General features: G+C 45.8%; 1 protein-coding gene across 1 annotated transcript in view; it reads right to left on the reverse strand.

Moving 5' to 3' along the window:
* Positions 1–18,657, reverse strand: part of LOC115475533 (lysosomal alpha-glucosidase-like) — a 66,666-nt gene extending 48,009 nt beyond the window's left edge. The window contains exons 1-3 of the mRNA XM_030211313.1: positions 18,560–18,657; positions 8,528–9,101; positions 5,429–5,574 (exon numbers count right to left, since the gene is read on the reverse strand). Coding sequence (XP_030067173.1) covers positions 5,429–5,574; positions 8,528–9,100 — 719 coding nt within the window. The 5' untranslated portion in view covers position 9,101; positions 18,560–18,657. The remainder of the gene's footprint in view (positions 1–5,428; positions 5,575–8,527; positions 9,102–18,559) is intronic.
* Positions 18,658–24,952: the final 6,295 nt, after the last annotated feature.

A 24,952-nucleotide genomic window follows, 5' to 3' on the forward strand; every position in this document is an offset into this window, starting at 1 on the left:
GTTCTGCTCCCCGGCAGCTGGAAGGAAAGGAGGAGTGGCAATTTTGATTAACAAATCCCTAGCGTGTTCCACCAAATTGAGGTTTAAAGATGGGGAAGGGAGATACCTGGGAGTTCAAATTAACCTGCAAGGGAAAGAAGTGCTCCTGGTGGCGGTTTATGCGCCCCTGGTGAAAAGTAAGAAATTTTTTACACACTTGCTTAACAGATGTCAACAATACGCGCACTTACCGTTGCTAATAGCAGGAGACATGAACCAGGTATATGATATGCAGGCAGATAGATCAGGAGAACGAATGCAGGGAGGAACAGGGAGCGAGACCATACTGGAATCCTTTTGCACACTAGCAGGACTAGTAGACCCATGGAGATTGCTCCATCAAGAGGAAAGAGATTACACTCACACCTCAAGGGCGCATCGTACACAGTCCAGACTAGACTATATAGTGGTATCTCAGACACTATTTCCACAGGTGCTGGACGCTAGTATAGGCCCGGAGGAAATCTCTGACCATGCCCTGATTTGGGTAGACCTGGAGGCACAGTTCTTTTTTCAACAATCCTCGGGCTGGAGATTTCCTGCATACCTATACTCCTCCCCTGAATTCAATAAATACATCCAAGACAGATGGGGGGAATACCTGAAGCATAATGAGCAACACCTAGAAGACCCCGGCCTGTTTTGGTCCGCGGCAAAAGCAGTGCTAAGGGGGGATGTAATTGCCTATGTTTGCAAGCGCAATCGGTGCATCAATCGGAAAGTCATCGCACTGGAGCGGAAGTTAAAAGAGGTAAAGAAGGCATACACAGCAGCTCCCACGCCAGCCGGGTATGATACCCTAATGGTGACCAGGATGGCATTGAATAGTCTTATACACGAGAGAATGACTCGCTCCCTGATTTACCGAAAGTTTAGACTACAGAAATATGGAGATAGACCTGGAGCCTATTTGGCTAAGGTGGTGAAAGCCGCCAGAAAACAAAATTTCATACCAGTATTACATACAAAAGCGGGAGGGGTGACAAACACAATGGAAGGGGTGGCTGAAGTGTTAAGGGAGCACTTTGCGTCATTATATAAAGATGCAGGGGAGCAGAAAGAAGGAAAGGCCAGATTGTTGGAATATCTGAACACCACTGGCATGCCTAAATTGTCACCGGCCGTGGTAGAGGCTTTGAATAAACCAATAACAGCAAAAGAGATCATGCAGAGCATCACGAAGCTTCGCCTCCATTCGGCGCCGGGGCCTGATGGCTTCACTGGCGAATTTTACAAAATGCTTAAAGCACAATTGGTGGGTCCATTGTTAGAGCTATATCACACGGTGGCCGGGCAGGGGGCCTTTCCCCGTCATGCGAATTCGGCATTGATAAGTCTGATTCCGAAACCAGGAAGAGATCTATTGCAACCTGGCTCATTCAGACCAATATCCTTAATAAACGTGGATATTAAAATCATGTCCAGGATATTGGCAGACAGATTGGCCCCTAGTTTGCCCCAAATCATACATGATGACCAGGTGGGGTTTGTCAGAGGGCGGAAATCAGTGCTTAATGTGCGGAAGCTAATAGCAGCACTGATGCATGCAAGAGACTCAGATACTAACAGATTGGTAGTCAGTTTAGATGCAGAACGGGCATTTGATGAAGTCGGATGGCCGTTCATGTTCGAGACGTTGAGGTGGGTGGGAATCCAAGGATGGTATCTAGAAGCAATTAAAGCTCTGTACACACAACCGAAAGCTGCAATCCTGGTTAATGGGGTCAGGACCAGGGAATTTGCAATAGAACGGGGGACCCGACAGGGCTGCCCACTCTCGCCCTTATTATTTGTGCTCACTCTAGAGCCCCTACTGTGTGTAATCAGGAATTCTAAAGATATCAAAGGGGCGCAAATTTCAGGACATAGGGTAGAATTGTTAGCATACGCAGATGACCTAATGCTTCTCTTGGATGAACCCCAACAGTCGCTGGAAAATCTGCTCAGAGTGATACAGGAATACGGAGAACTGTCCGGATTTAAGCTAAATCACACAAAGTCTTTGGCCATGCCGATAAAGGAGGAAATCCGGGCTGGCTGGCGGGGAGAGTTCCCCCTGAAATGGGCAACGGGGCAATTGAAATATCTAGGGGTAGTGGTGCCCACAGATCTATCACGGCTGTACGGGGAGAATGTGCTGCCGCTTTTGACTGAGACCAGGCGTACATTATTGTTGTGGGGAAGGTTGCCGCTTTCCCTGACTGCAAGGATCGCTCTATTTAATATGATGGTGGCACCCCGGTGGCTATACACCTTTCAGATGCTCCCGCTGTATTTGAAGCAAAGGGAGGAGAAGGCATTAACTAGGGCGACCCAACGGTTTCTCTGGCAGGGTCGGAGACCTCGACTCCCAATTAGTGTCTTGCAGAAGCCCAGGTTGCATGGGGGAATGGGCCTACTAAGTATAAGGTATCTAACTATTTCAAGCTCCATGAGGCATATAAGAGATTGGCTGGTGGGGGGCCAGGAGTTTTCAGCAACTTTGATAGAGTCAGCTGCATTCCCCAGGATACATCTGGGTTGGCTGCTGCACTCGCATAAATATCAGCGCGGCCCAGATATTAAGACCGCAACTAACCCCTTTGTGACATCTGCCAGAGCAACATGGAGATGGTTATGCAAACGCCATGGGTTCTCAGCGAGTTCAACACCCTTTCTACCCTTGCACCATAACCCTGACTTTCCAGTGGGCACCACCTCAGGAGTGTTTGCTCGATGGAGGCAGAAAGGAGTTCACTTCTTATATCAACTAATAAATGAAGAAGGACAATTACGGACATTTGCAGACATACAAAGGGAATATTCGCTACCAGCTGCAGACCTGTTCGCTTATATGCAAGTGAAACACTATGCTGTATCATTAGGATGGATTAACCTAAGCGAAGATGTACAAGATACGTTGAACACTGCACTGACTTTGGGGTCTCAGAATGAAGTCCCGTTAAAATACCATCACAGACATCTATTAGACACTACAGAAGACATAGATTATAAAAAACGGGCCCAAGACTGGTCGGCGGATCTTGGAGTAGAAGTATCAGAGAATGTACTACAAACTTACTTACTCGCTATATTACAAAACTCCCCATTCACAAGATACTGGGAATCACAGTATAAGTTTGCACTTCGTTTGCATGTATCACCGCACAGAGCCCACCAGGCGGGTTTTGGTGCAACAGGACAATGCCCACGCTGTGCCTCCCCTCAGGCGACTCTGGGACATATGTTTTGGACTTGTTCTAGAGTACAAAGATTTTGGAAGCAGGTGCTTGGGAAGGTCTGGTCATACTGGCACAGAAAGACAGAATTGCAGCCACTGATGCTATTTGATGTATATAGATATGCCAAGCCGTCATTGCCGGGGTACAGAAGATTTTTACAACGTGCAGTACAGATTGGAAAAAAAGTGATATTACATGGCTGGCTGGAACAAACGGACCCTAATGTCACCCAATGGAGAGTATTTATGATAGATCTATCAAGACTAGAGCGATGTGCAGTCCGAGACCTAGATTCAGCAGAAGGGAAAAGGTTGCTGCAGACCTGGAGTAAATTTTGGAACACGCTACAACCATCAGCAAAGAGACAATTGTTTGTTTCCTAATCTCTATCTCGTTAGAATATAGTTATTAGTAACATCTGTAAAGGGGGAAAGGGGGGAGAGGGAGGATGGGGTGGGAAGGAGGGAAAGGGAAAGGGACACATAACTGTATAAAGTTTGATGACAATGGAAATGATATGTAAGATTCTTACAAGAACCTGCTTGTAATTTTGCATTTGTTATCAATAAAAATATTGAAACATAAATTTATAACTGAAAAAAATGTTTTGAAAGTTTATAAATGTGTTTTTGTTATTCTTGTAGGTAGTAGTGAAGTAGGGTTTTGCACTTTCATACAAACAAGAGACGCTGTCAGGCTACTCGTTTGGAAAAGAGTTCCATGTTTCAGCGAAGCATAACTGCTATTTAACCTTTGGGCAAACATTTTATTGTGTGTGTAAGAATCCAAGTTCCTTGGTAGCACTGTTCACAGGACCCCGACGAAGGCTTTACATGTCAAAACACAGCCAGCGTTGGGTTCCTTTGACAAGCGTATCCTGTACCTCATTGCAGAAAGTGGCTCTGTATTTTGTCTCCTGAAATTCTTGAATAAACTGGGCCTTTGGCCATCCTGGTACTTTGCCTTGGTGCCCTTCCACTTTTTTTGTTCTCTAGATCACATCTCCACACAGTAATTCCCCTATGCCAAGGGTACTAAATTGGGTATAGCTTCCTACCGTGTGGGTAGTTGAGCGCCTTGAAATGAAACAAATTCCTCCACTGTGTCCAAGGAAGGGTAGTTTGTATTGAATTAGTAATGGTTCTGAAAATTAGCTGCTATAAAGTGGGCAATGAGCAGAGCTGATGCTCACAGATACCAGACTGGGAGTTGCAGAGGGTCTATTGCTTCTATATGGCCCTGGACCATTGTTGGCTACTATTGCATCGAGGAGATATGACTCAGGCAGAGACAGGCCAAAGAATAAGTTGGTGGCGCACATGAGATAATTATGAGCTGGGGGGGGGGGGGGGGGTAGAGACTGCAAACTCGGCTAAAGACGCAGGCGCCTATGTGTGCCCAACGCACGTCAATTTGGAACTACCACGTGCCCCAGGCGGTAGTTCAATATTTTACACGCGTCAGAAAAAAATATTTTTTTTATTTTCTACCGCATGGCGGTAATAGGCAATGTACGCGCACTGACTATTACCGCCTGGTTAACGCGTGAGACCTTACCACTAAGTCAACGGGTGGCAGTTAAGATCTGAGGCCCAAAATGGACGAGCGCCAATTTTATTTTGCTGCACGTCCATTTTCAGCCAAAAAAAAAAAAAATCGCTTTTGTAGGAATGCTGAAAATTGGACCTGTGTGTGTCCAATACAGGCGCCTACAACAGCACAGGCCATTTTTCGTCACACTTTAGTAAAAGGACCCCTTAATTGTGACTGAAAGAGGTCTAGCCAAAAAAAAAAAAAAAGTCTTAATTTTGGCCCTAGACATTTTCATTTTGTTCCATTATTGCAGAATAACGTCTTTTGAAACATCTAAAATTGGGGTGTGGAAAACTGCAACTTGGATGTTTTTGAGAGAAAAGCATCCTGCCACCTTAGGACATTTTTTGGAATTTTTTTTTTTTTTTAAATGAGCCCCTTTATGTCCAAAGTCATTTGTTTTCTTTCTCCCCTGCTAGGAATTGCACCAATTCCTCCACCATCACCAGACCAACCCTCTCGCTGCCCCCATGGTATTCTAGACCTGTACCATATCAAAAGAGAAAATTCAAAGCCAACCTGGGAATGGCTTCTGAAATTGAGAAAAGAGAAAGGTTAAAAGGTTTAAATCTTACAGAATGGCTCCCGAGTCGATACGCCTCACTACCACTCCAAACGGTTCCTCGACAAGGTCTACACCGTAAATAGGTTTCTCTGCTTTCTTAGTCACCTGAGGGACATCAAATGGAACTTCGTATCTCGGACTGGAAGCGTCAGTCAACTGCGTTACATAGGAGGGACGGAAGATGTGAACATTGCATGATGGTGGTAAAAGCATAGCTCAAGTCATAACAATTACACAGAACACATGTTGTAGCCTGTCAAACACTCAAGCGGTTAGAATGATAATGTCTCAGTGGTGAGTTGGAAGTGTTGAAAGAGGCAGGTACCTTCACTCCCAGAGTAGATATCACCCACGAACCACAGGCAGTGCTGGATTTCCAAATCAGTCCTGAGCTGATTTTTAAAAATGCCCTTACCATGAACAAAAAATGGGAGTCAGTCCATGGAGAGAACAATTTTCAAAGCCATTTACCCGAACTGCTTAGTTTTGTAAACCGCTTAGTTTTAGGCGCTATAGAAGTTGGGAAAATAAATAAATAAATGGACTTCCATAGCACACCTAGTGTTGGCTGGCTTAAAAAGAGGCTTCCTGGAACATATCTGACCATCTCTGGGAAAAGGTGACTAAAGTCACTAGAAACAAACAAAAAAAAAAAAGGTGGTTTTAAAGAATTCCATTAGAGCAAACAATTTGTAATACAACAGTCCAAACCCCCATCCTTTTACATGAAAAAATTCAAAAGTTACAGAAGCTTTTTCAGACTGCCTATGGACCCGTGACATGAAAATTCAGCCAGCCATTTTGGATCTGAGACTTCAGCCACCTTTTCCCAGAGACTGTAACATATTTCAGTTGGGGGACTCAGGGGCAGCTCGACCATTAGGCCACCTGAGCGGAGGTCTCAGGCAGCACTCCATAGGAGCAGCATTGCGGCATTTTACCTTGTCACAACATTCCAAACCCGGCAGCGATTCCCACATGCTGCCCAGCTGCCGCCGGCACCCGCCTCTGCCCTTTACTGTGGCCACCTTTCTGAAGTAACTTCCTGTTTCGTCAGAGGCTCAGGGAAGGGAAGAGGCAGGTGCCGGCGGCGGCAGGGCAGTGTATGAGAATTGCTGCCGCTGCAGGGTTTGGTACGTCACCATGACAAGGTAAAGCACTTGGGGGGGGGGGGGGGGATGCTAGCTCCACCTCAGGCAGCATCTTGCCTTGGGCCACCTGTGGGGGGGTTAACAAACAGGACTCAAAAGGCTGGTCTGGAGCGAGTCGTCTAACTAAAGGCTCCCCTATCTCGCCCTCATGTTCCCTCTAAGTGGAGCGAATGAGCGATTGCTCATAGGTTTCAGGAGCGTCACTCACAGATTTTACGTGGTTGCTCACAAAAATTGAGTTTTTTTGTGCTATATACAGAAATGCTTTGCTAATACTGGTACTCAAAAATTGTTGGTTTTCAAAACTTGCTGCTCACACACAAAAAAAATTTGCACAACACCAGGCCACTCCTTAGAGGAAACACTGTCCCCCACGCACACTTTTGAGCTCATTTTTGAAAGAGAAGGACGCCCATCTTTCGACATAAATCAGAAGATGGACGTCCTTCTCACAGAAACGTCCAAATCGGTATAATCGAAAGCCGATTTTGGACGTCCCCAACTGCACTCCGTCGCAGGGACAGCCAAAGTTCAAGGGGGCGTGTCGGATGTGGGACTTGGGCATGCCTAACACTTGGACGTCCTTGACCTATAATTGAAAAAAACAAACAAACAAGGACATCCCTGACAAACACTTGGACATTTTCACCTGGACCTGTTTTTCTTATGACTAAGGCACAAAAAGGTACCTGAAATGACCAGATGTCAACCAGAAAGAATCGGGGATGACCTCCCGTTACTCCCCCAGTGGTCACTAACCCCCTCCCACCCTCAAAAAAACATCTGTAAGAATATTTTGTGCCAGCCTCTATGCCAGCCTCAGATCCATGACAGCAGTATGCAGGTCCCTGGAGCAGTTTTAGTGGGTGCAGTGCACTTCAGACAGGCGGACCCAGCCCCACCCCACCCCTACTTGTTACTTTTGTGGAGGAAACAGCGAGCCCTCCAAAACCCACCAGAAACCCACTGTACCCACATCTACATGCCCCCCCTTCACCCATAAGGGCTATCGTAGTGGTGTACAGTTGAGGGTGGGGGGTTTGGGGGGCTTCAGCACACAATGTAAGGGAGCTATGTTCCTGGGAGCATTTTATGAAGTCCACTACAGTGCCCCCTAGGGTGCCCAGTTGGTGTCCTGGCATGTCAGAGGGACCAGTGCACTACAAATGCTGTCTCCTCCAACGACCAAATGGCTTGCATTTGGTCGTTTCTGAGATGGATGTCTTTGGTTTCGAAAATCGCTGAAAATGAGAAACGTCCGTGTCTAAGGATGTCCAAATCTAGGGACGGTGAAATTTAAGGATTTGGACGTCCCTGACTGTATTTTCGAAACGAAAGATGGGCGTCCATCTTGTTTCGAAAATACGGGTTTCCCCGCCCCTGGATCGAGACGTTTTGCAAGGACGTCCAAATCGAAACTTAGACGTCCCTTTCAAAAATGCCCCCTCTTTGTCTGTCCACTTCAGCTCCCAACTCCAATAAACTGTTCTTCTAGTTCGTCTCTCTACAATCTACTCTTTCCCCCAATACTCACTCTTTCTTCAGCTTCTCTCCCCTCACAATTTCTCCCCCTAATATACACACTTATTTGACCTTTGTCTAGCAAGCCTCAACCCTCAATTGCTACTTCCACCAGTCTACTTCCTTAACCCTCCTTTCATCTATCCCCTTCCAACCAGTTCAAATTCCAGTGTATTAATTCCACCCCAACCTTCTCTGGAGACTGATCCCCTCATTCAATAATCTTATGCACACATTCTACATATAGCGCTATTCTATTCATTTTAAGAATGAAAACGTAGAACAATTAAATCGTTTCAGCTTTCACTATCTGTTTAGTGAGTAATAAATTTAGCAAGTCAAATGATAGCTAAAATACGGGAGGGTTTTTGGTTTTGTTTTTTCCGCAAATACATCCAAAACTGCTTTATTACACTTCAAATGAGAAAGTACCTCACCTTTATATGCAACCGAGTGTTTGTTTCAAAATTCACACTTAGCTGCAGCCTCTCAATGTCTCTCACATAATAAGCCTTCACCTTTCTCCTCAGGAGGCCTCGAAGCCCCAGACTGGTTTGGTTCACCTCTTCCAGAGTATAACTGGGGAAATCTGGAGGGTAGAAACACCAGGGTATCCCTCGCCCTCTGCTAACTTCAAGGAAGCAGCAACCCCGGTTCTCACAGAGCTCTCGGGTAACCACCACATCTCTCTCAGGATAACAGTCAAAACGCCGATCGTCCAAGACAGAGCTGCATTTGTCCAGAGGATTCTGTTCATGTGTCTGTCCGGACAGATTAATTTCTGTCTGCCTAAATGTTTCATCTCTAGAATCCAGGCCATGAGAGATCTTCAGTGCCCATAAAATGACTTCAATCAACACAAAGACTACACCTAAAATAATGATGGCCAACGTCCAAGTCAGCAGCGAGGATTTCCGGACCCGGATGGACTTCTGGCAAATGTCCCCCTTTTTCTCCGGACACAGCTCCGATTCAAAACTGGGGGCTTCCAGCTTCTGATAAGTAAACATCCTTGTAACATATGTTGAGGAAAAGAAGAGAAATTGCTGAATCATGATTAAGTGAAAATTATCCTGACATTTTTCTAAGTTTCTATTTCTTCTCCCTCTGCCCAATAGCCACCCCTATTCCCTTCTCCCTATTTCTCCTTTTCCATCCCCCATCACCATCTTCTCTCCTCTTATCCTTACCCCCTACACCTCATCCTCTATTCTCTCTCCCCTCTCCCTGGTCCTCTTTCCCTACCTTCGTTCCAGTTTGGATCTCCCGAGTCACCTCCACTCTTGCATTCTTCTTCATCCTCCCTAAGAAAAGCTCACCTCCCCTCTCAAAATTTGTGACCTGCTGACACATTATTCCCTCCCATGACTGTTGCTAGGCCCCCTCCCCATCTCCACCTGATCCTCTCTGTAGCAATCCTTACACAGTCTATCCAAGAAGATAACATAGAACAGAGTCCGGCTTCTCTTTGTCTTTTCTGCCGCTGCACCTGAGCTCTACTGCTGCATAAACTCCACCAGCCGGTCCCAGGGCTGGTGCAAGGATACTAGACATCACGGATAAACCTTCAGAACTATAACCCCTGCCCCAATTGTTTTTCAGGCCCTCAGGCACCCCTCTTGAGATTTTGATAATGTCAATATCATTTCTCCTAGAATGATCCTATAAAGTGCACAGGAAGTAATTATAAAGGTCGCCTAAATTTAGGTGCTAAAACACAAATTCTATATTGGCAAATACGCATGTAATTGCCATTACAGAATATTAGCATAAGTCTGCATTTTAGTGCCTAACTTTAGTCGCAAGCAATTATGCCATGTCAAAGGCTCATGTAAATACTCACATGTATGGAGAAATTAGGTCTTACCTGATAATTTTCTTTCCATTAGTCCTTCCCACTATTCCAGAACCTGTGGGATAGTTTTGTCCATCATCCAGCAGGTGGAGATAGAGAACTGAAAATGGAGTAGAGACATCTCTCTCTTGGAATCCTGTCCATCTCCTCAGTATTTACATAGACAAGCAGTAAGGAGAAACTCAGATTAAAAAACACAACAACCTTAAACAACTTGCTAACATAACACTAACCAGATGAGCAAACATGTGTGAACCTCTCTCATCTCTGGACAGCTTGTAGAGATATGCAGGTAGCACCATACAAGGTGACAGTCGTTATCTGACCCATTATTTCACACTGACTAAACATCTCAGAAACCTCGGGCGGCCTCTGGAATAATGGGAAGGGCTAACAGAAAGAAAACGATCAGGTAAGACCTAATTTCTCCTTCCATTACGTAGCTTCCCACTATTCCAGAACCTATGGGATGTTCAAAAGCAATCCCTAGAGTGGGTGTGATCCTGGCGCCACTGCTCTGAGGAACAAAGCCCCAAAACCGGATTCCAAGCACGCTGTAACGTCCACCCTGACAACTGCAAGAGGTTGCATACCTGAGCCTGAAATTTAAGCCTCCTGCCATCCGGCAGAAAGACCTGGCCCTGAATTGTGTCAAAAAGGACCCCTACATACTCCATCATCTGGGTCGGAATGAGGTGACTCTTCGGAAGGTTGACCACCCAGCCCAAGGACTGTAAGAGGGCCAACACTCGGTCGGTGGCCTGGCAACTCTTGAATTCCGACTCTGCCCGGATTAATCACTTGTCGAGATAGGGGTGAACCCTGATGCTCTCCTTGCGGAGGCACGCTGCCACTACCATAGTAACATAGTAGATGACGGCAGAAAAAGACCTGCATGGTCCATCTAGTCTGCCCAACAATTTAAACTCATATGTGCTACTTTGTGTTTTACACCTGACCTTGATTTGTTTCTGCTATTTTCAGGGCACAGACCGTAGAAGTCTGCCCAGAAACAAGGCCCACCTCCCAACCGGCTCTGCCACCCAATCTCGGCTAAGCTTCTGAGGATCCATTCCTTCCGAACAGGATTCCTTTATGTTTATCCCACGCATTTTTGAATTCCGTTACCGTTTTCATCTCCACCACCTCCCGCGGAAGGGCATTCCAAGTATCCACCACTCTTCTCCATGAAAAAATACTTCCTGACATTTTTCTTGAGTCTGCCCCCCTTCAATCTCATTTCATGTCCTCTCGTTTTACCGCCTTCCCATCTCCGGAAAAGGTTCGTTTGTGGATTTATACCTTTCAAATATTTGAACGTCTGTATCATATCACCCCTGTTTCTCCTCTCCTCCAGGGTATACATGTTCAGGTGCGCAAGTCTCTCCTCATAAGTCTTGTAACGCAAATCCCGTAACATTCTCGTAGCTTTTCTTTGCACCGCTTCAATTCTTTTTACATCCTTAGCAAGATACGGCCTCCAAAACTGAATACAATACTCCAGGTGGGGCCTCACCAACGACTTATACAGGGGCATCAAAACCTCTTTTCTTCTGCTGGTCACACCTCTCTCTATACATCCTAGCAACCTTCTAGCTACGGCCACCACCTTGTCACACTGTTTCATCGCCTTCAGATCCTCAGCTACTATCACCCCGAGATCCCTCTCCCCGTCCGTACATATCAGACTCTCCCCGCTTAACACATACATCTCCCGTGGATTTCTACACCCTAAGTGCATCACTTTGCATTTCTTCGCATTGAATTTTAATTGCCAAACCTTAGACCATTCTTCTAGCTTCCGTAGGTCCTTTTTCATGTTTTCCACTCCCTCCTGGGTGTCCACTCTGTTACAAATTTTAGTATCATCCGCAAAAAGGCAAACTTTACCTTCTAACCCTTCGGCAATGTCACTCACAAATATACTGAACAGAATCAGCCCCAGCACCGATCCTTGAGGCACTCCACTACTCACCTTTCCCTCCTCCGAGCGAATTCCATTTACCACCACCCTCTGGCGTCTGTCTATCAACCAGTTCCTAATCCAGTTTACCACATCGGGTCCTATTTTCAGCCCATCAAGTTTATTTAAGAGCCTCCTGTGGGGAACCGTGTCAAAAGCTTTGCTGAAATCTAAGTAGATTACATCCATACCATGTCCACGATTCAATTCTCCTGTCACCCAGTCAAAGAATTCAATGAGATTCGTTTGGCACGATTTCCCTTTGGTAAAACCATGTTGTCTGGGATCTTGCAACTTATTGACTTCCAGGAAATTTACTATCCTTTCCTTCAGCATCGCTTCCATTACTTTTCCAATAACCGAAGTGAGGCTTACCGGCCTGTAGTTTCCAGCTTCTTCCCTATCACCACCTTTTGTGAAGAGGAACCACATCCGCAGTTTTCCACTCCCATGGAACCTCTCCCATCTCTAAGGATTTATTAAACAAATCTTTAAGAGGACCCGCCAGAACCTCTCTGAGCTCCCTCAATATCCTTGAGTGGATCCCGTCGGTCCTACGGCTTTGTCAACCTTTAGATTTTTAAGTTATTCATACACACTCTCTTCTCTATCCTGCGCCCGATCGGCTGAACGCCTCTGGAGGAAATCTCGCACCCATACTGATTTCATCCATTACAAAATTCATGCTATTCTCCTTCCAGTCCTCCCTATTCCTCGCCAAACAGGACTATTACACCCAATTGACTAATTCCCTCAGCTCTAACCCTCGTCGTCTCTTCGCCACCCTTAACTCCTTCCTCAAAGTGCCCTCCTCTCACACTCCCCCCCCCCTCACTCTCTCTTCAATCACTGGCTGACTGACTACTTCCATGACAAGGTGCAGAAGATCAACCTCGAATTCACCACCAAACCATCTCCTCCTCTTCACCCTATAACCCACTCCCTCAACCAACCAACCCAGGCCTCCTCCTCTTTTCCTGATATCACTGAAGAGGTAACCGGCCATCTTCTTTCCTCCTCGAAATGCACCACCTGTTCCTCTGACCCCATCCCCACCAACTTACTTAACACCATCTCTCCTACCGTCACCCCCCCCCCATCTGTCATATCCTCAAACTTTCTCTCTCCACTGTAACTGTCCCTGACACCTTCAAGCATGCTGTAGTCACACCACTCCTCAAAAAACCATCACTTGACCCTACCTGTCCCTCCAACTACCGCCCAATTTCCCTCCTACCCTTCGTCTCCAAGATACTTGAACGCGCACGCCGTTCACAGCCGTTGCCTTGATTTTCTCTCCTCTCATGCCATCCTCAATCTGCTTCAATCCGGCTTTCGCCCCCTACACTCGACAGAAACAGCACTAAAGTCTGCAATGACCTGTTCCTTGTCAAATCCAAAGGTCACTACTCCATCCTCATCCTCCTCGACCTATCCGCCGCTTTTGACACTGTCAATCACAATTTACTTCTTGACACACTGTCTTCATTTGGGTTCCAGGGCTCTGTTCTCTCCTGGTTCTCCTCTTATCTCTCCCACCGTACCTTCAGAGTACACTCTCATGGTTCTTCCTCCACCCCCATCCCGCTCTCTGTTGGAGTTCCTCAGGGATCTGTCCTTGGACCCCTTCTTTTTTCAATCTACACCTCTTCCCTGGGCTCCCTGATCTCATCTCATGGTTTCCAATATCATCTTTATGCTGACGACACCCAGCTTTATCTCTCCACACCAGACATCACTGCGGAGACCCAGGCCAAGGTATCGGCTTGCTTATCCGACATTGCTGCCTGGATGTCCAACCGCCACCTGAAACTGAACATGCCCAAGACCGAACTTATTGTCTTCCTACCCAAACCCACTTCCCCTCTCCCTCCACTCTTTATCTCAGTTGATAACACCCTCATCCTCCCCGTCTCATCTGCCCGCAACCTCGGAGTCATCTTCGACTCCTCCCTCTCCTTCTCTGTGCATATCCAGCAGATAGCCAAGACCTGTCGCTTCTTCCTCTATAACATTAGCAAAATTCGTCCTTTCCTCTCTGAGCACACCACCCGAACTCTCGTCCACTCTCTCATTACCTCTTGCCTTGACTACTGCAACCTACTCCTCACTGGCCTCCCACTTAGCCATCTATCCCCCCTTCAGTCTGTTCAGAACTCAGCTGCACGTCTTATCTTCCGCCTGGACCGATATACTCATCTCCCCTTACGTTCCTACCCGTAACCTCCGCTCTCAAGACAAATCCCTCCTCAGTACCCTTCTCCAGCACCGCCAACTCCAGGCTCCGCCGTTTCTGCCTCGCCTCACCCCATGCTTGGAATAAACTCCCTGAGCCCATACACCAGGCCCCCTCCCTGCCCATCTTCAAATCCTTGCTCAAAGCCCACCTCTTCAATGTCGCCTTTGGCACCTAACCACTACACCTCTATTCAGGAAATCTTGACTGCCCCAACTTGACATTTCGTCCTTTAGATTGTAAGCTCCTTCGAGCAGGGACTGTCCTTCTTTGTTAAACTGTACAGCGCTGCGTAACCCTAGTAGCGCTCTAGAAATGTTAAGTAGTAGTAGTATATGTACTTTTGTCAGTCAATTATGGTCCTTCTCCAGGATTTTCTTCTGTGAAACCAGAGCAAAAGTATCTGTTTAGCAAATTTGTTTTTTCTTCATCATTTTCTACATAGCGGTTCGCAGCATCTTTCAGTCTCACAATTCCCTTTTTAGTCTTCCTCGTTTCACTAATCACTTACCACCATCACTTTGGAAAAAGTGTGTGGAGCAGTAGCCAGGCCAAAAGGCAAGGCCTGAAACTCAAAATGATGTCCCAGGATAACAAAGCGGAGGAACCACTGATGAGGCGGCCAAATAGGGATATGCAAGTAGGCCTCCTTGAGGTCCAGGGCCGTAAGGAACTCCCATGGCTGTACCACTGAAACAACGGATTTGAAAGTCTCCATGTGAAAATGTTGCACGGAGAGTCACTGATTCACTCTCCGTAGATTGAGAATGGGGCAAAAGGAACCTCCTTTCCGAGGGACCACAAAGTAAATCAAATATTGTCTTGAATGCACTTCTGCCGGGGGCACAGAAACCACCACTCCCAGATCCATCAGAGTCTGCATGTCCCGGACCTCGGGCCATTTGAAGGCCGTGGCGCAATGGGACTCCAGAAATACCTCGCACACAGAGGAAGCGAACTCCAGCTTGTAACCTTCTCAGACAATATCTAAGACCCACTGGTTGTACGAAATTTTGGTCCACTCTTTGTAGGAATGAGTCAACCAACCGCCAATACTGGGCACTAAAGAGCAGACCAGCGCCCCATCATTGGGCAGTGCGTCCGCCTGCTCCCTGACGAGGTGGAGCCCGATGGCCGCTTGTCCCCTCGAAAAGAACACTGCTGAAAGTGAGGGCGCTGGAAGGAGCCTGATGCCCTGCCAGGCCGGTATTGGCGAGCCTCCTGAAGGCGGAGTCTAACAGACCTAACACCTCGATGAGGGCTTGGGTCTATCTTCGGGTAGCCTCTGAGTCTTAGAGTTGCCCAAGTCTTTAACAATCTTCTCTAGGTCCTCTCCAAACAGAAGTTTCCCTCGAAAGGGCATACATGTAAGGCGCTGCTTAGACGTCATGTCCGCAGCCCAATGATGAAGCCACAACAAACAGAGAGACGAGATCTCCAACGCCACCTGTTGGGCTGATGCCTGCACCAAATCATACAGGGTGTCCGCAAAATAAGCAAGCCCTGATTCCATCTGGGAGACAGAGCCAGCAAAACCAGACCCCAAATCCAGATTTTGCTGGAGCGCCTGATGAAACCAGCTAAGGCATGCTCTGGCGGCATATCAACTGCAGAGGCCTGGAGGGCCAGAGCAGAAACCTCAAAAGCACATTTTAGAAACACCTCCAGGCATCGATCTTGCATGTCCTTGAGCACCACCCCTCCATCCACTGGGAGAGTAGTTTTCTTAGTCACTGCCATGACCAAAGCACCCACATTAGGGAGGAGGCATTTCTCTCCGTAGCCACAGGGTACAGATGAGACACTGCCTTGGCCACTTTCAAGCCGCCATCCGGGTTGGCTCATTGGGCCGAAATAAGCTCCTGAATAGCCTCATGGGCTGGAAAGGACTTAGATGGCCTTCTCATACCAGCCATCTTGGGGTTGACCGTAGCCGCTGCTTGTGTGTCCGGGTCAGCAATGTTTAAAGCCTCCAAGGTGCTGGAAATGAGTGGTGGAAGCTCATCTCTATTAAAGATGCGCACCACAAAAGGATCATCAGACGCCTCCTGAACTGCCTCACTCTAGTCCAGATTGTCCACGCGGGAAGGACGCAAAGACTCCCCGGAGAGCAAGGTGGTGCTACCGTGAATTCTAGACTCTTTCCCCCCTGTTTACTAAGCCACACTAACGGCTGGCAGTGTGCTAATGCCAACGCAGCCCATTCACTTTGAATAGGCTTTGTCAACAGAGGGGGGGGGGGGGGGGTTGTGTGGTATGTGAGGCAAAGTGCATTGTACAGCTTATTTTACATAATAAGAGATCTATTTATTAATCTGAGATGGGCATTATTGTACCAGTACTTGGGAGTTGCAGGACAGTATACAGACCAGAGGAAATCTATCTATCCATATTGTTATTATTTTATTTTTGTTGCTGCTGAACTTGAATTAAAGGTTAATGCCTGCCCCTTTCCCCAGTACAATAGTACACTTCCACATTCAAAAACAGTTTTGGTTTCAGTCTGATGAAGTATATTGAAGCAGAAATGATATATGTTGATTGCTAAATATTTTAATTTCAACATTTGTAAACTAGAATGATCTCATCAAAATCCTCAAGATATCGTACGGTGTAATAAACAACCCTTTCCACTTTGCAATGTCCCATCTTGTGTAATATTACATTTATCCTATAGTTATGAGACTTTGCATTTCTATAGTGTCATGGAGTGAGTGGCCTGGATGTATATTTAAGGTCTGAAATACAGGAAAAATTCTAGAGGGAACAGAGGAGGAACAATGTTGTTATTACTTAAAGATCTCAATACGTATACTTTTGAAGAAAGGCAGGAAAGTGGAGATATACCACCAACATATACTTCTGAAGAAAAGTGGGAGAGAGGAGATATGCCACAAAAGTATTTAAATGTCTCTATCATAAATACACAGGAATCGAGCTTCTTTCAATTAAAAGGAAGCTCTGGAACAAGGGGGCATAGGATAAAGGTGAAAGGGAGTAGACTAAAAGTAACCTGAGGAAATATTTCTTCACAGAAAGAGTGGTGAATTTGTGGAACAGCCTACCAGCGGAGTGGAGGAGTGGCCTAGTGGTTAGGGTGGTGGACTCTGGTCCTGGGGAACTGAGTTCGATTCCCACTTCAGGCACGGGCAGCTCCTTGTGACTCTGGGCAAGTCACTTAACCCTCCATTGCCCCAGGTGCAAATAAGTACCTGTATATGTAAGCCGCACTGAGCCTGCCATGAGTGGGAAAGCGAGGGGTACAAATGTAACAAAATAAATAAAAATTTTATCTTAAGTCAAGGAAGCTTGGGACTAATACATAGGATTTGTAAGGGAGAGTAGATGGCATGGATGGGCAGACTGGATATGGTCTTAATTTATGGTTCTATTAATAATATTTGGGTAAAGTAGGAGCTAAGAGACATATCCATGGTCAAGCAGAGGCAAGACTCCAAGTCATGTTCCAACATTACCCTTGATTTATTTATAGTTGGGATAATCTGTAGTGAAGGACAGAGGAAGTGCTGGATGATCGGAACCCACGGGAGGCTGCTCTTTCTCAGCCTGGTCTACTTTAAGGGAATTTAGACCCAGTGTATAGTCAAAGTTTTGGTGGGTTTTCTTTTGTTGTTTCTCCTCCTGCTTATGGTAAGAGATGGTGATATTAACGTTTCAGAGAAACTTGACAAGACCTCATAAACCAAATCTGCTAGTCAGTGATAATCAGCCTGAGACATGGGAACCATTCCTGTAATTTCTCAATCTCATCCATTCTCACAACTGAATGAAAAAAATCTTCCACCCAAAACTAAAGGAGCCTAGTTCAAGGCCCAGATTTTTTTTTTAAAGGCACATCCCAACAGAGTCCTTGTATCTCCCTGGCACTTCCTAAGTAACTGGTGTGGATTGGACCTAAAGCAAAAATGAAGGGGAAACACACACATATGACATATTTAGAAAATAGTCTGGAGATCCTCAAAAAAACAATAAACTCTTAAATCTTTGGCTGGCTCTGATGTTCCTTCTTCTCCCTGTGTTTAAAAAGGCTTGGTGGAGATCTTTTATACTCTTTTGAGAATACCCAGGAGGAAACCAAAAGACAAGACAGGATAAAGACACTGCAGCAAAACTCTGCAGGCACAACTGACTGGGCAGGATGGCCTTTTCTTGCCATTATCTACTCTGTTTAGCTCAGATCTTGAGCACAGTCCAGTCCAGACACTAATCCTGGTTCTGTAACTCTGAGAAATGCCCATAGCTTGCCAAGCAGAGGGTTCATTAATTTACTCTAAAGACGCAGCCTGGAGCCCTGCAAATAGGTTTTAGTTTTTGCACGGGACTGTGGTAATAAAGCTTTCCTGAATGCTTAGAAATGAGATAGTTGCAAGCTTTTAAGCAATTGGTTAATTTACCTTCCTGCTTTCGTATTGGAGTAGCTGGCTGGATCTCTGTTGTGCTCTTAGCTCTCCTTCTTTTCCCCTTCTCAGAAGCTTCTACAATGCTGTTCTCTCTCCAGCCCACTCACTTCCTGTATTTAAAGGACACTGCTCCCTGCCAATGGCACTGCAGTAACGTGAACAGGTGGAGGAAGATGAAATGTAACCCGGCCCACTTCTCCAGGGAGGGAGGAGGTCTGTTACTGTATGAGACTGGGGTAATAAAGGGCAGTTACAGTGTTAGGATAGAGAAAAGGGAGTTAGGTAGGGAAAGAGGAGAAGAAGGGTGCAATACAACTCCAGGCACTTAATCAGCCGTGCAGGCTGGAGGCTGGTTGTTCTGTGATTTTATCAGAGCAGCTCTGCACAAGATTTTAGCACCTCACTCCCTTGATGTCTATTACATAGTAACATAGTAGATGACGGCAGGTAAAGTCTGAATAGTCCAGTCTGCCCAACAGTCACATTCATTATCAGTTCGCAATTAAACCAACAATGAATGTGATATAAAATAGGCATACTTGATCCTGATCTTTCTTTGCCATTTTCAGGACCCAGACCTTAGAAGTCCGCCCGGCATTGTCCTTACGTCCCAACACTGCCTGGCACTGGCCGTGGTTCCTCACAGCTGGAGTTGCTGTGTCTAAGTACCACTCTTGCCCATCATAACACATCAATAACCGTGAGGTCAGTACTTGGCACATCAGTCTGGTTAGTTTCATAACTTGTCCTGCCCTTGCGGAAACAGGAAATGAGGGTGGGACCAGAGCTGACAGAGAAGGGCCGAGCCTGCACGTTTTGCCGGCCGCCGTAACCCCGACGCGGTAAGTGAAGATTAGTTTTTAAAAGCGGAGGGAGGGTGACTGGAACTTGAAGGGAGGGCCGACGACCGTGGAACTGGGAGGGAGGGAGGGCTGACGACGATCGTGGAACTGGGAGAGAGGGGGGGCCCTGGGACTGGGAAGGAGGGACAGAGAACATTGGAGGAGAGTGACGTCAGGAGATGGTTACGGGCACAGGTAGCCTCATTGGAACGTTGGAGGAGCAAATTATTATATTAGAATATTACAGAGAATACTGAAGAATGAACAGAAAGAGCTACTTCCTGTTTAGGTTTGATGTAATCTGCTCTGTACGCTCTACTAGACGTTTGAAATTCAGCAGGAAGATCACAGGTGGGGGTTTGGGAGGGAGTTCAGTCAGAAGCTAAGTAGCTCCCATGGGGGGGGGGGGGGGGGGGTCTCTCAGGGCTCCTCTTTAAAACCAATTTTATTTAATGTTTCCCTGGAGCTTTTGGGGTGTTATCTGCATTCTATAGGGTTTAAAATTTAGGCACACAATTAGCTTAGCACATAAATGTGAGGTGGTGCTTTCACTTATGCATGTGACTTACAGACTATTGTAAGTTATGTACTACAACGGCACACTTGTGGGTGTGGCTATTTGTAGATGCGTAGATACTGATTAACGCTAGTATTCTATAACAGAATCCTGGCACCCAAATGTTCCAGAATTCACGTTCAGCACACTCCATCCAGATGCCTAACTTTATTTATTTATTTATTTTTCCCAAAGCGGGTTACAATAAAAACATACATAAAATCAATAAAACAGCATAAAACAATAAACTTCAAAAAATATTTTTCATTGCGTCACAATCCTAGGAGAGCATAAGAATAGCAATATGGGGTCAGACCAATGGTCCATCTAGTATAATATCTTGCTACCAACCGTGGCCAATCCAGTACCTGGCAGAAACCCAATTAGTAGCAACATTCCATGCTACCAATCCCAGGGAAAGCAGTACTTTCCCCCATGTCAATCTCAATAACAGACTATGAACTTTTCCTCCAGGAATTTGTCAAAACCTTTTTTTGTATAATTATCTTTATTGAGGTTCTCATCAATACAAATAAGAGGAAGCAAACAGACTGCATCCACAACCCGCAGGTGGGAAAAGCAGTCAGTAATCGATAACATACATTAACATATAATAACATACCCAGATATGTTAACCGCCGTTACCACATCCTCCAGCAATGAGTTCCAGAGCTTAACTATTCTTTGAGTGAAAAAATATTTCCTCCTATTTGTTTTAAATCTATTTCCATGTAATTTCATCAAGTATCTGCTAATCTTTGTACTTTTTGAAAGAGTAAAAAAAAAATCAACGTACTTGTACCTGTTCTACACCACTCAGGATTTTATAGACCTTTTTCTATTGCAGGGGAGAGTTTATGGAACCATTTGCCTGGACATTTGAGACTTTGCTGTAATAGACAGCAATTTAGGAAATATATGACAACCTATTTTTTGTGACATTCTTTGGTGATGACTGATCTCAGATTTGTAGTGAACTGTTCTCTAATGGAAGAGGGTGAATAGTGGAGTGCTGCAGGGATTTGTACTGGGATCATGCTATTTAACATATTTATAAATGATCTGGAAACAGAACAATGAGTGAGGCCATTAAATTTGCAGATGAGATGAAACTAGCTTTACAGACTGAGTATTGTGCCAATAAAAGTCTGTTGCAGATAAGAGGGGGAAATCTTATTAGGGCTGGCTTCTGGCCAGGCCTAAACACCTTGAGCAGCAGTTTCAAAACAGTAACAGACAAACATAGGTCTGGCTCCAGTCTGGACATTCAGAATCAGAATCTTCACAATGAACTTTATTTATAACACAATTTATAAACCAGACTATCTGAAATTCTAGGCGGTGTACAAAAAACCCCATTCATAATCCAACTTTAAAAACAGTACTAACATGGCAGCAAAAGTCTAAAAATTCACAGGGAATCAACCATAAAAAGTCTAAACAACCCCATTAACCAACGGCCTGAGAAAAAAAAATAAGCTTTAAGGAATTTCCTGAATTGGAGGTAACTCTTGAACTTACGTAATTCCACAGGAAGACTATTGCAGAAACAGGCTCCTTCCACATCGAAAATGTCCTATCTCAGCCTTCTTTTACACATAGTATGGGGAGGCAGAAGCTTGAGGGCTGCTCCTCTTCTCCCAGGGCCTCTCTGACTTGTTTCTGCCCCTCTTGAACCCCACCCCTCTCTACTGTGTACCAGGGGAACTAGCTCCTTAAGTTGGCCCAGGGAGGGAGTTTCCTTGGGGGGGGGGTGGGGGAACGGGCAGGTCTCCTATACATTCCCTCACTGTGCCCAGTTAAAGAATTCCCTCTCAAATGTTTCTCATCTGAGAGTTACAGTCCCCTCTTTCCTCAGATCTGCACAGGCCAATGGAAATCTCAAGCACTTCCATTTCACATATGTGCACAGGAAGTGGCACCCAGGAACACTGTTTGCCAACATTTCCCGTCTAAGCACATGTATGTATATGAATGGACGTTGGACATGAACCTTATAGACCACATGGGTCCCTTTTTCAGATATTTCTTCAGTAATCAAGACCTGATGGGCAGAGAAATGCCCATGACAGTGCCATAAAACAAGCCACAATGAATAAAAGTCTTTATCCCAGAAGCGGAGCCAGGATCAGCCAGGTTGACAGCACTGGGGGGAGCAAGAGCGAACTTCTGCCGGCACACATTTTCAGTGCAACAGGATGAAAAAAATTAGGCGCCGGCAGAACTCTGTTTGGGGGAGCGGCCGCTCCCTTGCCGCCCCAGCTAGCTACGCCACTGAAAACATTATCTAATAAGTACATAAGTAGTGCCATACTGGGAAAGACCAAAGGTCCATCCAGCCCAGCATCCTGTCACCGACAGTGGCCAATCCAGGTCAAGGGCACCTGGCACGCTCCCCAAACGTAAAAACATTCCAGACAAGTTATACCTAAAAATGCGGAATTTTTCCAAGTCCATTTAATAGCGGTCTATGGACTTGTCCTTTAGGAATCTATCTAACCCCTTTTTAAACTCCGTCAAGCTAACCGCCCGTACCATGTTCTCTGGCAACGAATTCCAGAGTCTAATTACACGTTGGGTGAAGAAAAATTTTCTCCGATTCGTTTTAAATTTACCACACTGTAGCTTCAACTCATGCCCTCTAGTCCTAGTATTTTTGGATAGCGTGAACAGTCGCTTCACATCCACCCGATCCATTCCACTCATTATTTTATACACTTCTATCATATCTCCCCTCAGCCGTCTCTTCTCCAAGCTGAAAAGCCCTAGCCTTCTCAGCCTCTCTTCGTAGGAAAGTCGTCCCATCCCCACTATCATTTTCGTCGCCCTTCGCTGTACCTTTTCCAATTCTACTATATCTTTTTTGAGATACGGAGACCAGTACTGAACACAATACTCCAGGTGCGGTCGCACCATGGAGCGATACAACGGCATTATAACATCCGCACACCTGGACTCCATACCCTTCCTAATAACACCCAACATTCTATTCGCTTTCCTAGCCGCAGCAGCACACTGAGCAGAAGGTTTCAGCGTATCATCGACGACGACACCCAGATCCCTTTCTTGATCCGTAACTCCTAACGCGGAACCTTGCAAGACGTAGCTATAATTCGGGTTCCTCTTACCCACATGCATCACTTTGCACTTGTCAACATTGAACTTCATCTGCCACTTGCACGCCCATTCTCCCAGTCTCGCAAGGTCCTCCTGTAATCGTTCACATTCCTCCTGCGACTTGACGACCCTGAATAATTTTGTGTCATCGGCGAATTTAATTACCTCACTAGTTATTCCCATCTCTAGGTCATTTATAAATACATTAAAAAGCAACGGACCCAGCACAGACCCCTGCGGGACCCCACTAACTACCCTCCTCCACTGAGAATACTGGCCACGCAATCCTACTCTCTGCTTCCTATCTTTCAACCAGTTCTTAATCCATAATAATACCCTACCTCCGATTCCATGACTCTGCAATTTCTTCAGGAGTCTTTCGTGCGGCACTTTGTCAAACGCCTTCTGAAAATCCAGATATACAATATCAACCGGCTCCCCATTGTCCACATGTTTGCTTACCCCCTCAAAAAAATGCATTAGATTGGTGAGGCAAGACTTCCCTTCACTAAATCCGTGCTGACTTTGTCTCATCAGTCCATGTTTTTGTATATGCTCTGCAATTTATTCTTAATAATAGCCTCCACCATCTTGCCCGGCACCGACGTCAGACTCACCGGTCTATAATTTCCCGGATCTCCTCTGGAACCCTTCTTAAAAATCGGAGTAACATTGGCTACCCTCCAGTCTTCCGGTACTACACTCGATTTTAGGGACAGATTGCATATTTCTAACAGTAGCTCCGCAAGTTCATTTTTTAGTTCTATTAATACTCTGGGATGAATACCATCAGGTCCCGGTGATTTACTACTCTTCAGCTTGCTGAACTGACCCATTACATCCTCCAAGGTTACAGAGAATTTGTTTAGTTTCTCCGACTCCCCCGCTTCAAATATTCTTTCCGGCACCGGTGTCCCCCCCAAATCCTCCTCGGTGAAGACCGAAGCAAAGAATTCATTTAATTTCTCCGCTACGGCTTTGTCCTCCTTGATCGCTCCTTTAACACCATTTTCGTCCAGCGGCCCAACCGACTCTTTGGCCGGTTTCCTGCTTTTAATGTATCTAAAAAAATTTTTACTATGTATTTTTGCTTCCAACGCTAATTTCTTCTCAAAGTCCTTTTTTGCCCTCCTTATCTCCGCTTTGCATTTGGCTTGGCATTCCTTATGATGGAAAACTATTTGGCTCTCCACTTACCTTTGTACTTAGAAATGTTATGGCCTCTTACTTTCTTTAAAGTACAATGTGCAGATGTAATGAAGTCTGAAAAGACCAGTTAGGACTCTTATTTTTGTCTCTGACACAATTAACTACTGGGCTGATGTTCAAAGCGATTTAGCCAGTTGCTGACTGGCTAAATTGCTTGGTCGGGGCTAGCCTCTAGTATTCCTTAGCAAATATCACTGAATATCGCTCTCAAAGCTGGCTATGTTGGCAGGGCTGCCAAGAGACTGAGCCGGGCCTGGGGCAGGGCCCCTCCATTCAAGCATTTCTGCTTGTTTCCCTGGTCCCCCTCCCATATCCAGCATCTCCGCTGTCTCCCTAGTCCCCCACACATCCAGCATCTCTACTACTACTTATCATTACTATAGCGCTACAAGGCATACGCAGCACTGTACACCATACACAGAAGACAGTCCCTGCTCAAAGAGCTTACAATCTAGATAAGACAGGTAAACAGACAGAACAATTAAGGGGGTATGGGAATAAAGAGGTGAGGATAAAGGACAGGGTAAGTGAGTTAGGAGTCAAAAGCAGTGGTAAAGAGGTGGGTTTTGAGTTTGGACTTAAAAACAGTTAAAGACGGGGCTAGATGTACAAGCTCGGGAAGTCTATTCCAGGCGTGAGGTGCAGCGAGACAAAAGGAACGGA

The sequence above is a fragment of the Microcaecilia unicolor genome, chromosome 8 (genome assembly GCF_901765095.1).
Source record: "Microcaecilia unicolor chromosome 8, aMicUni1.1, whole genome shotgun sequence".
In the NCBI taxonomy this organism is placed as follows: Eukaryota; Metazoa; Chordata; class Amphibia; order Gymnophiona; family Siphonopidae; genus Microcaecilia; species Microcaecilia unicolor.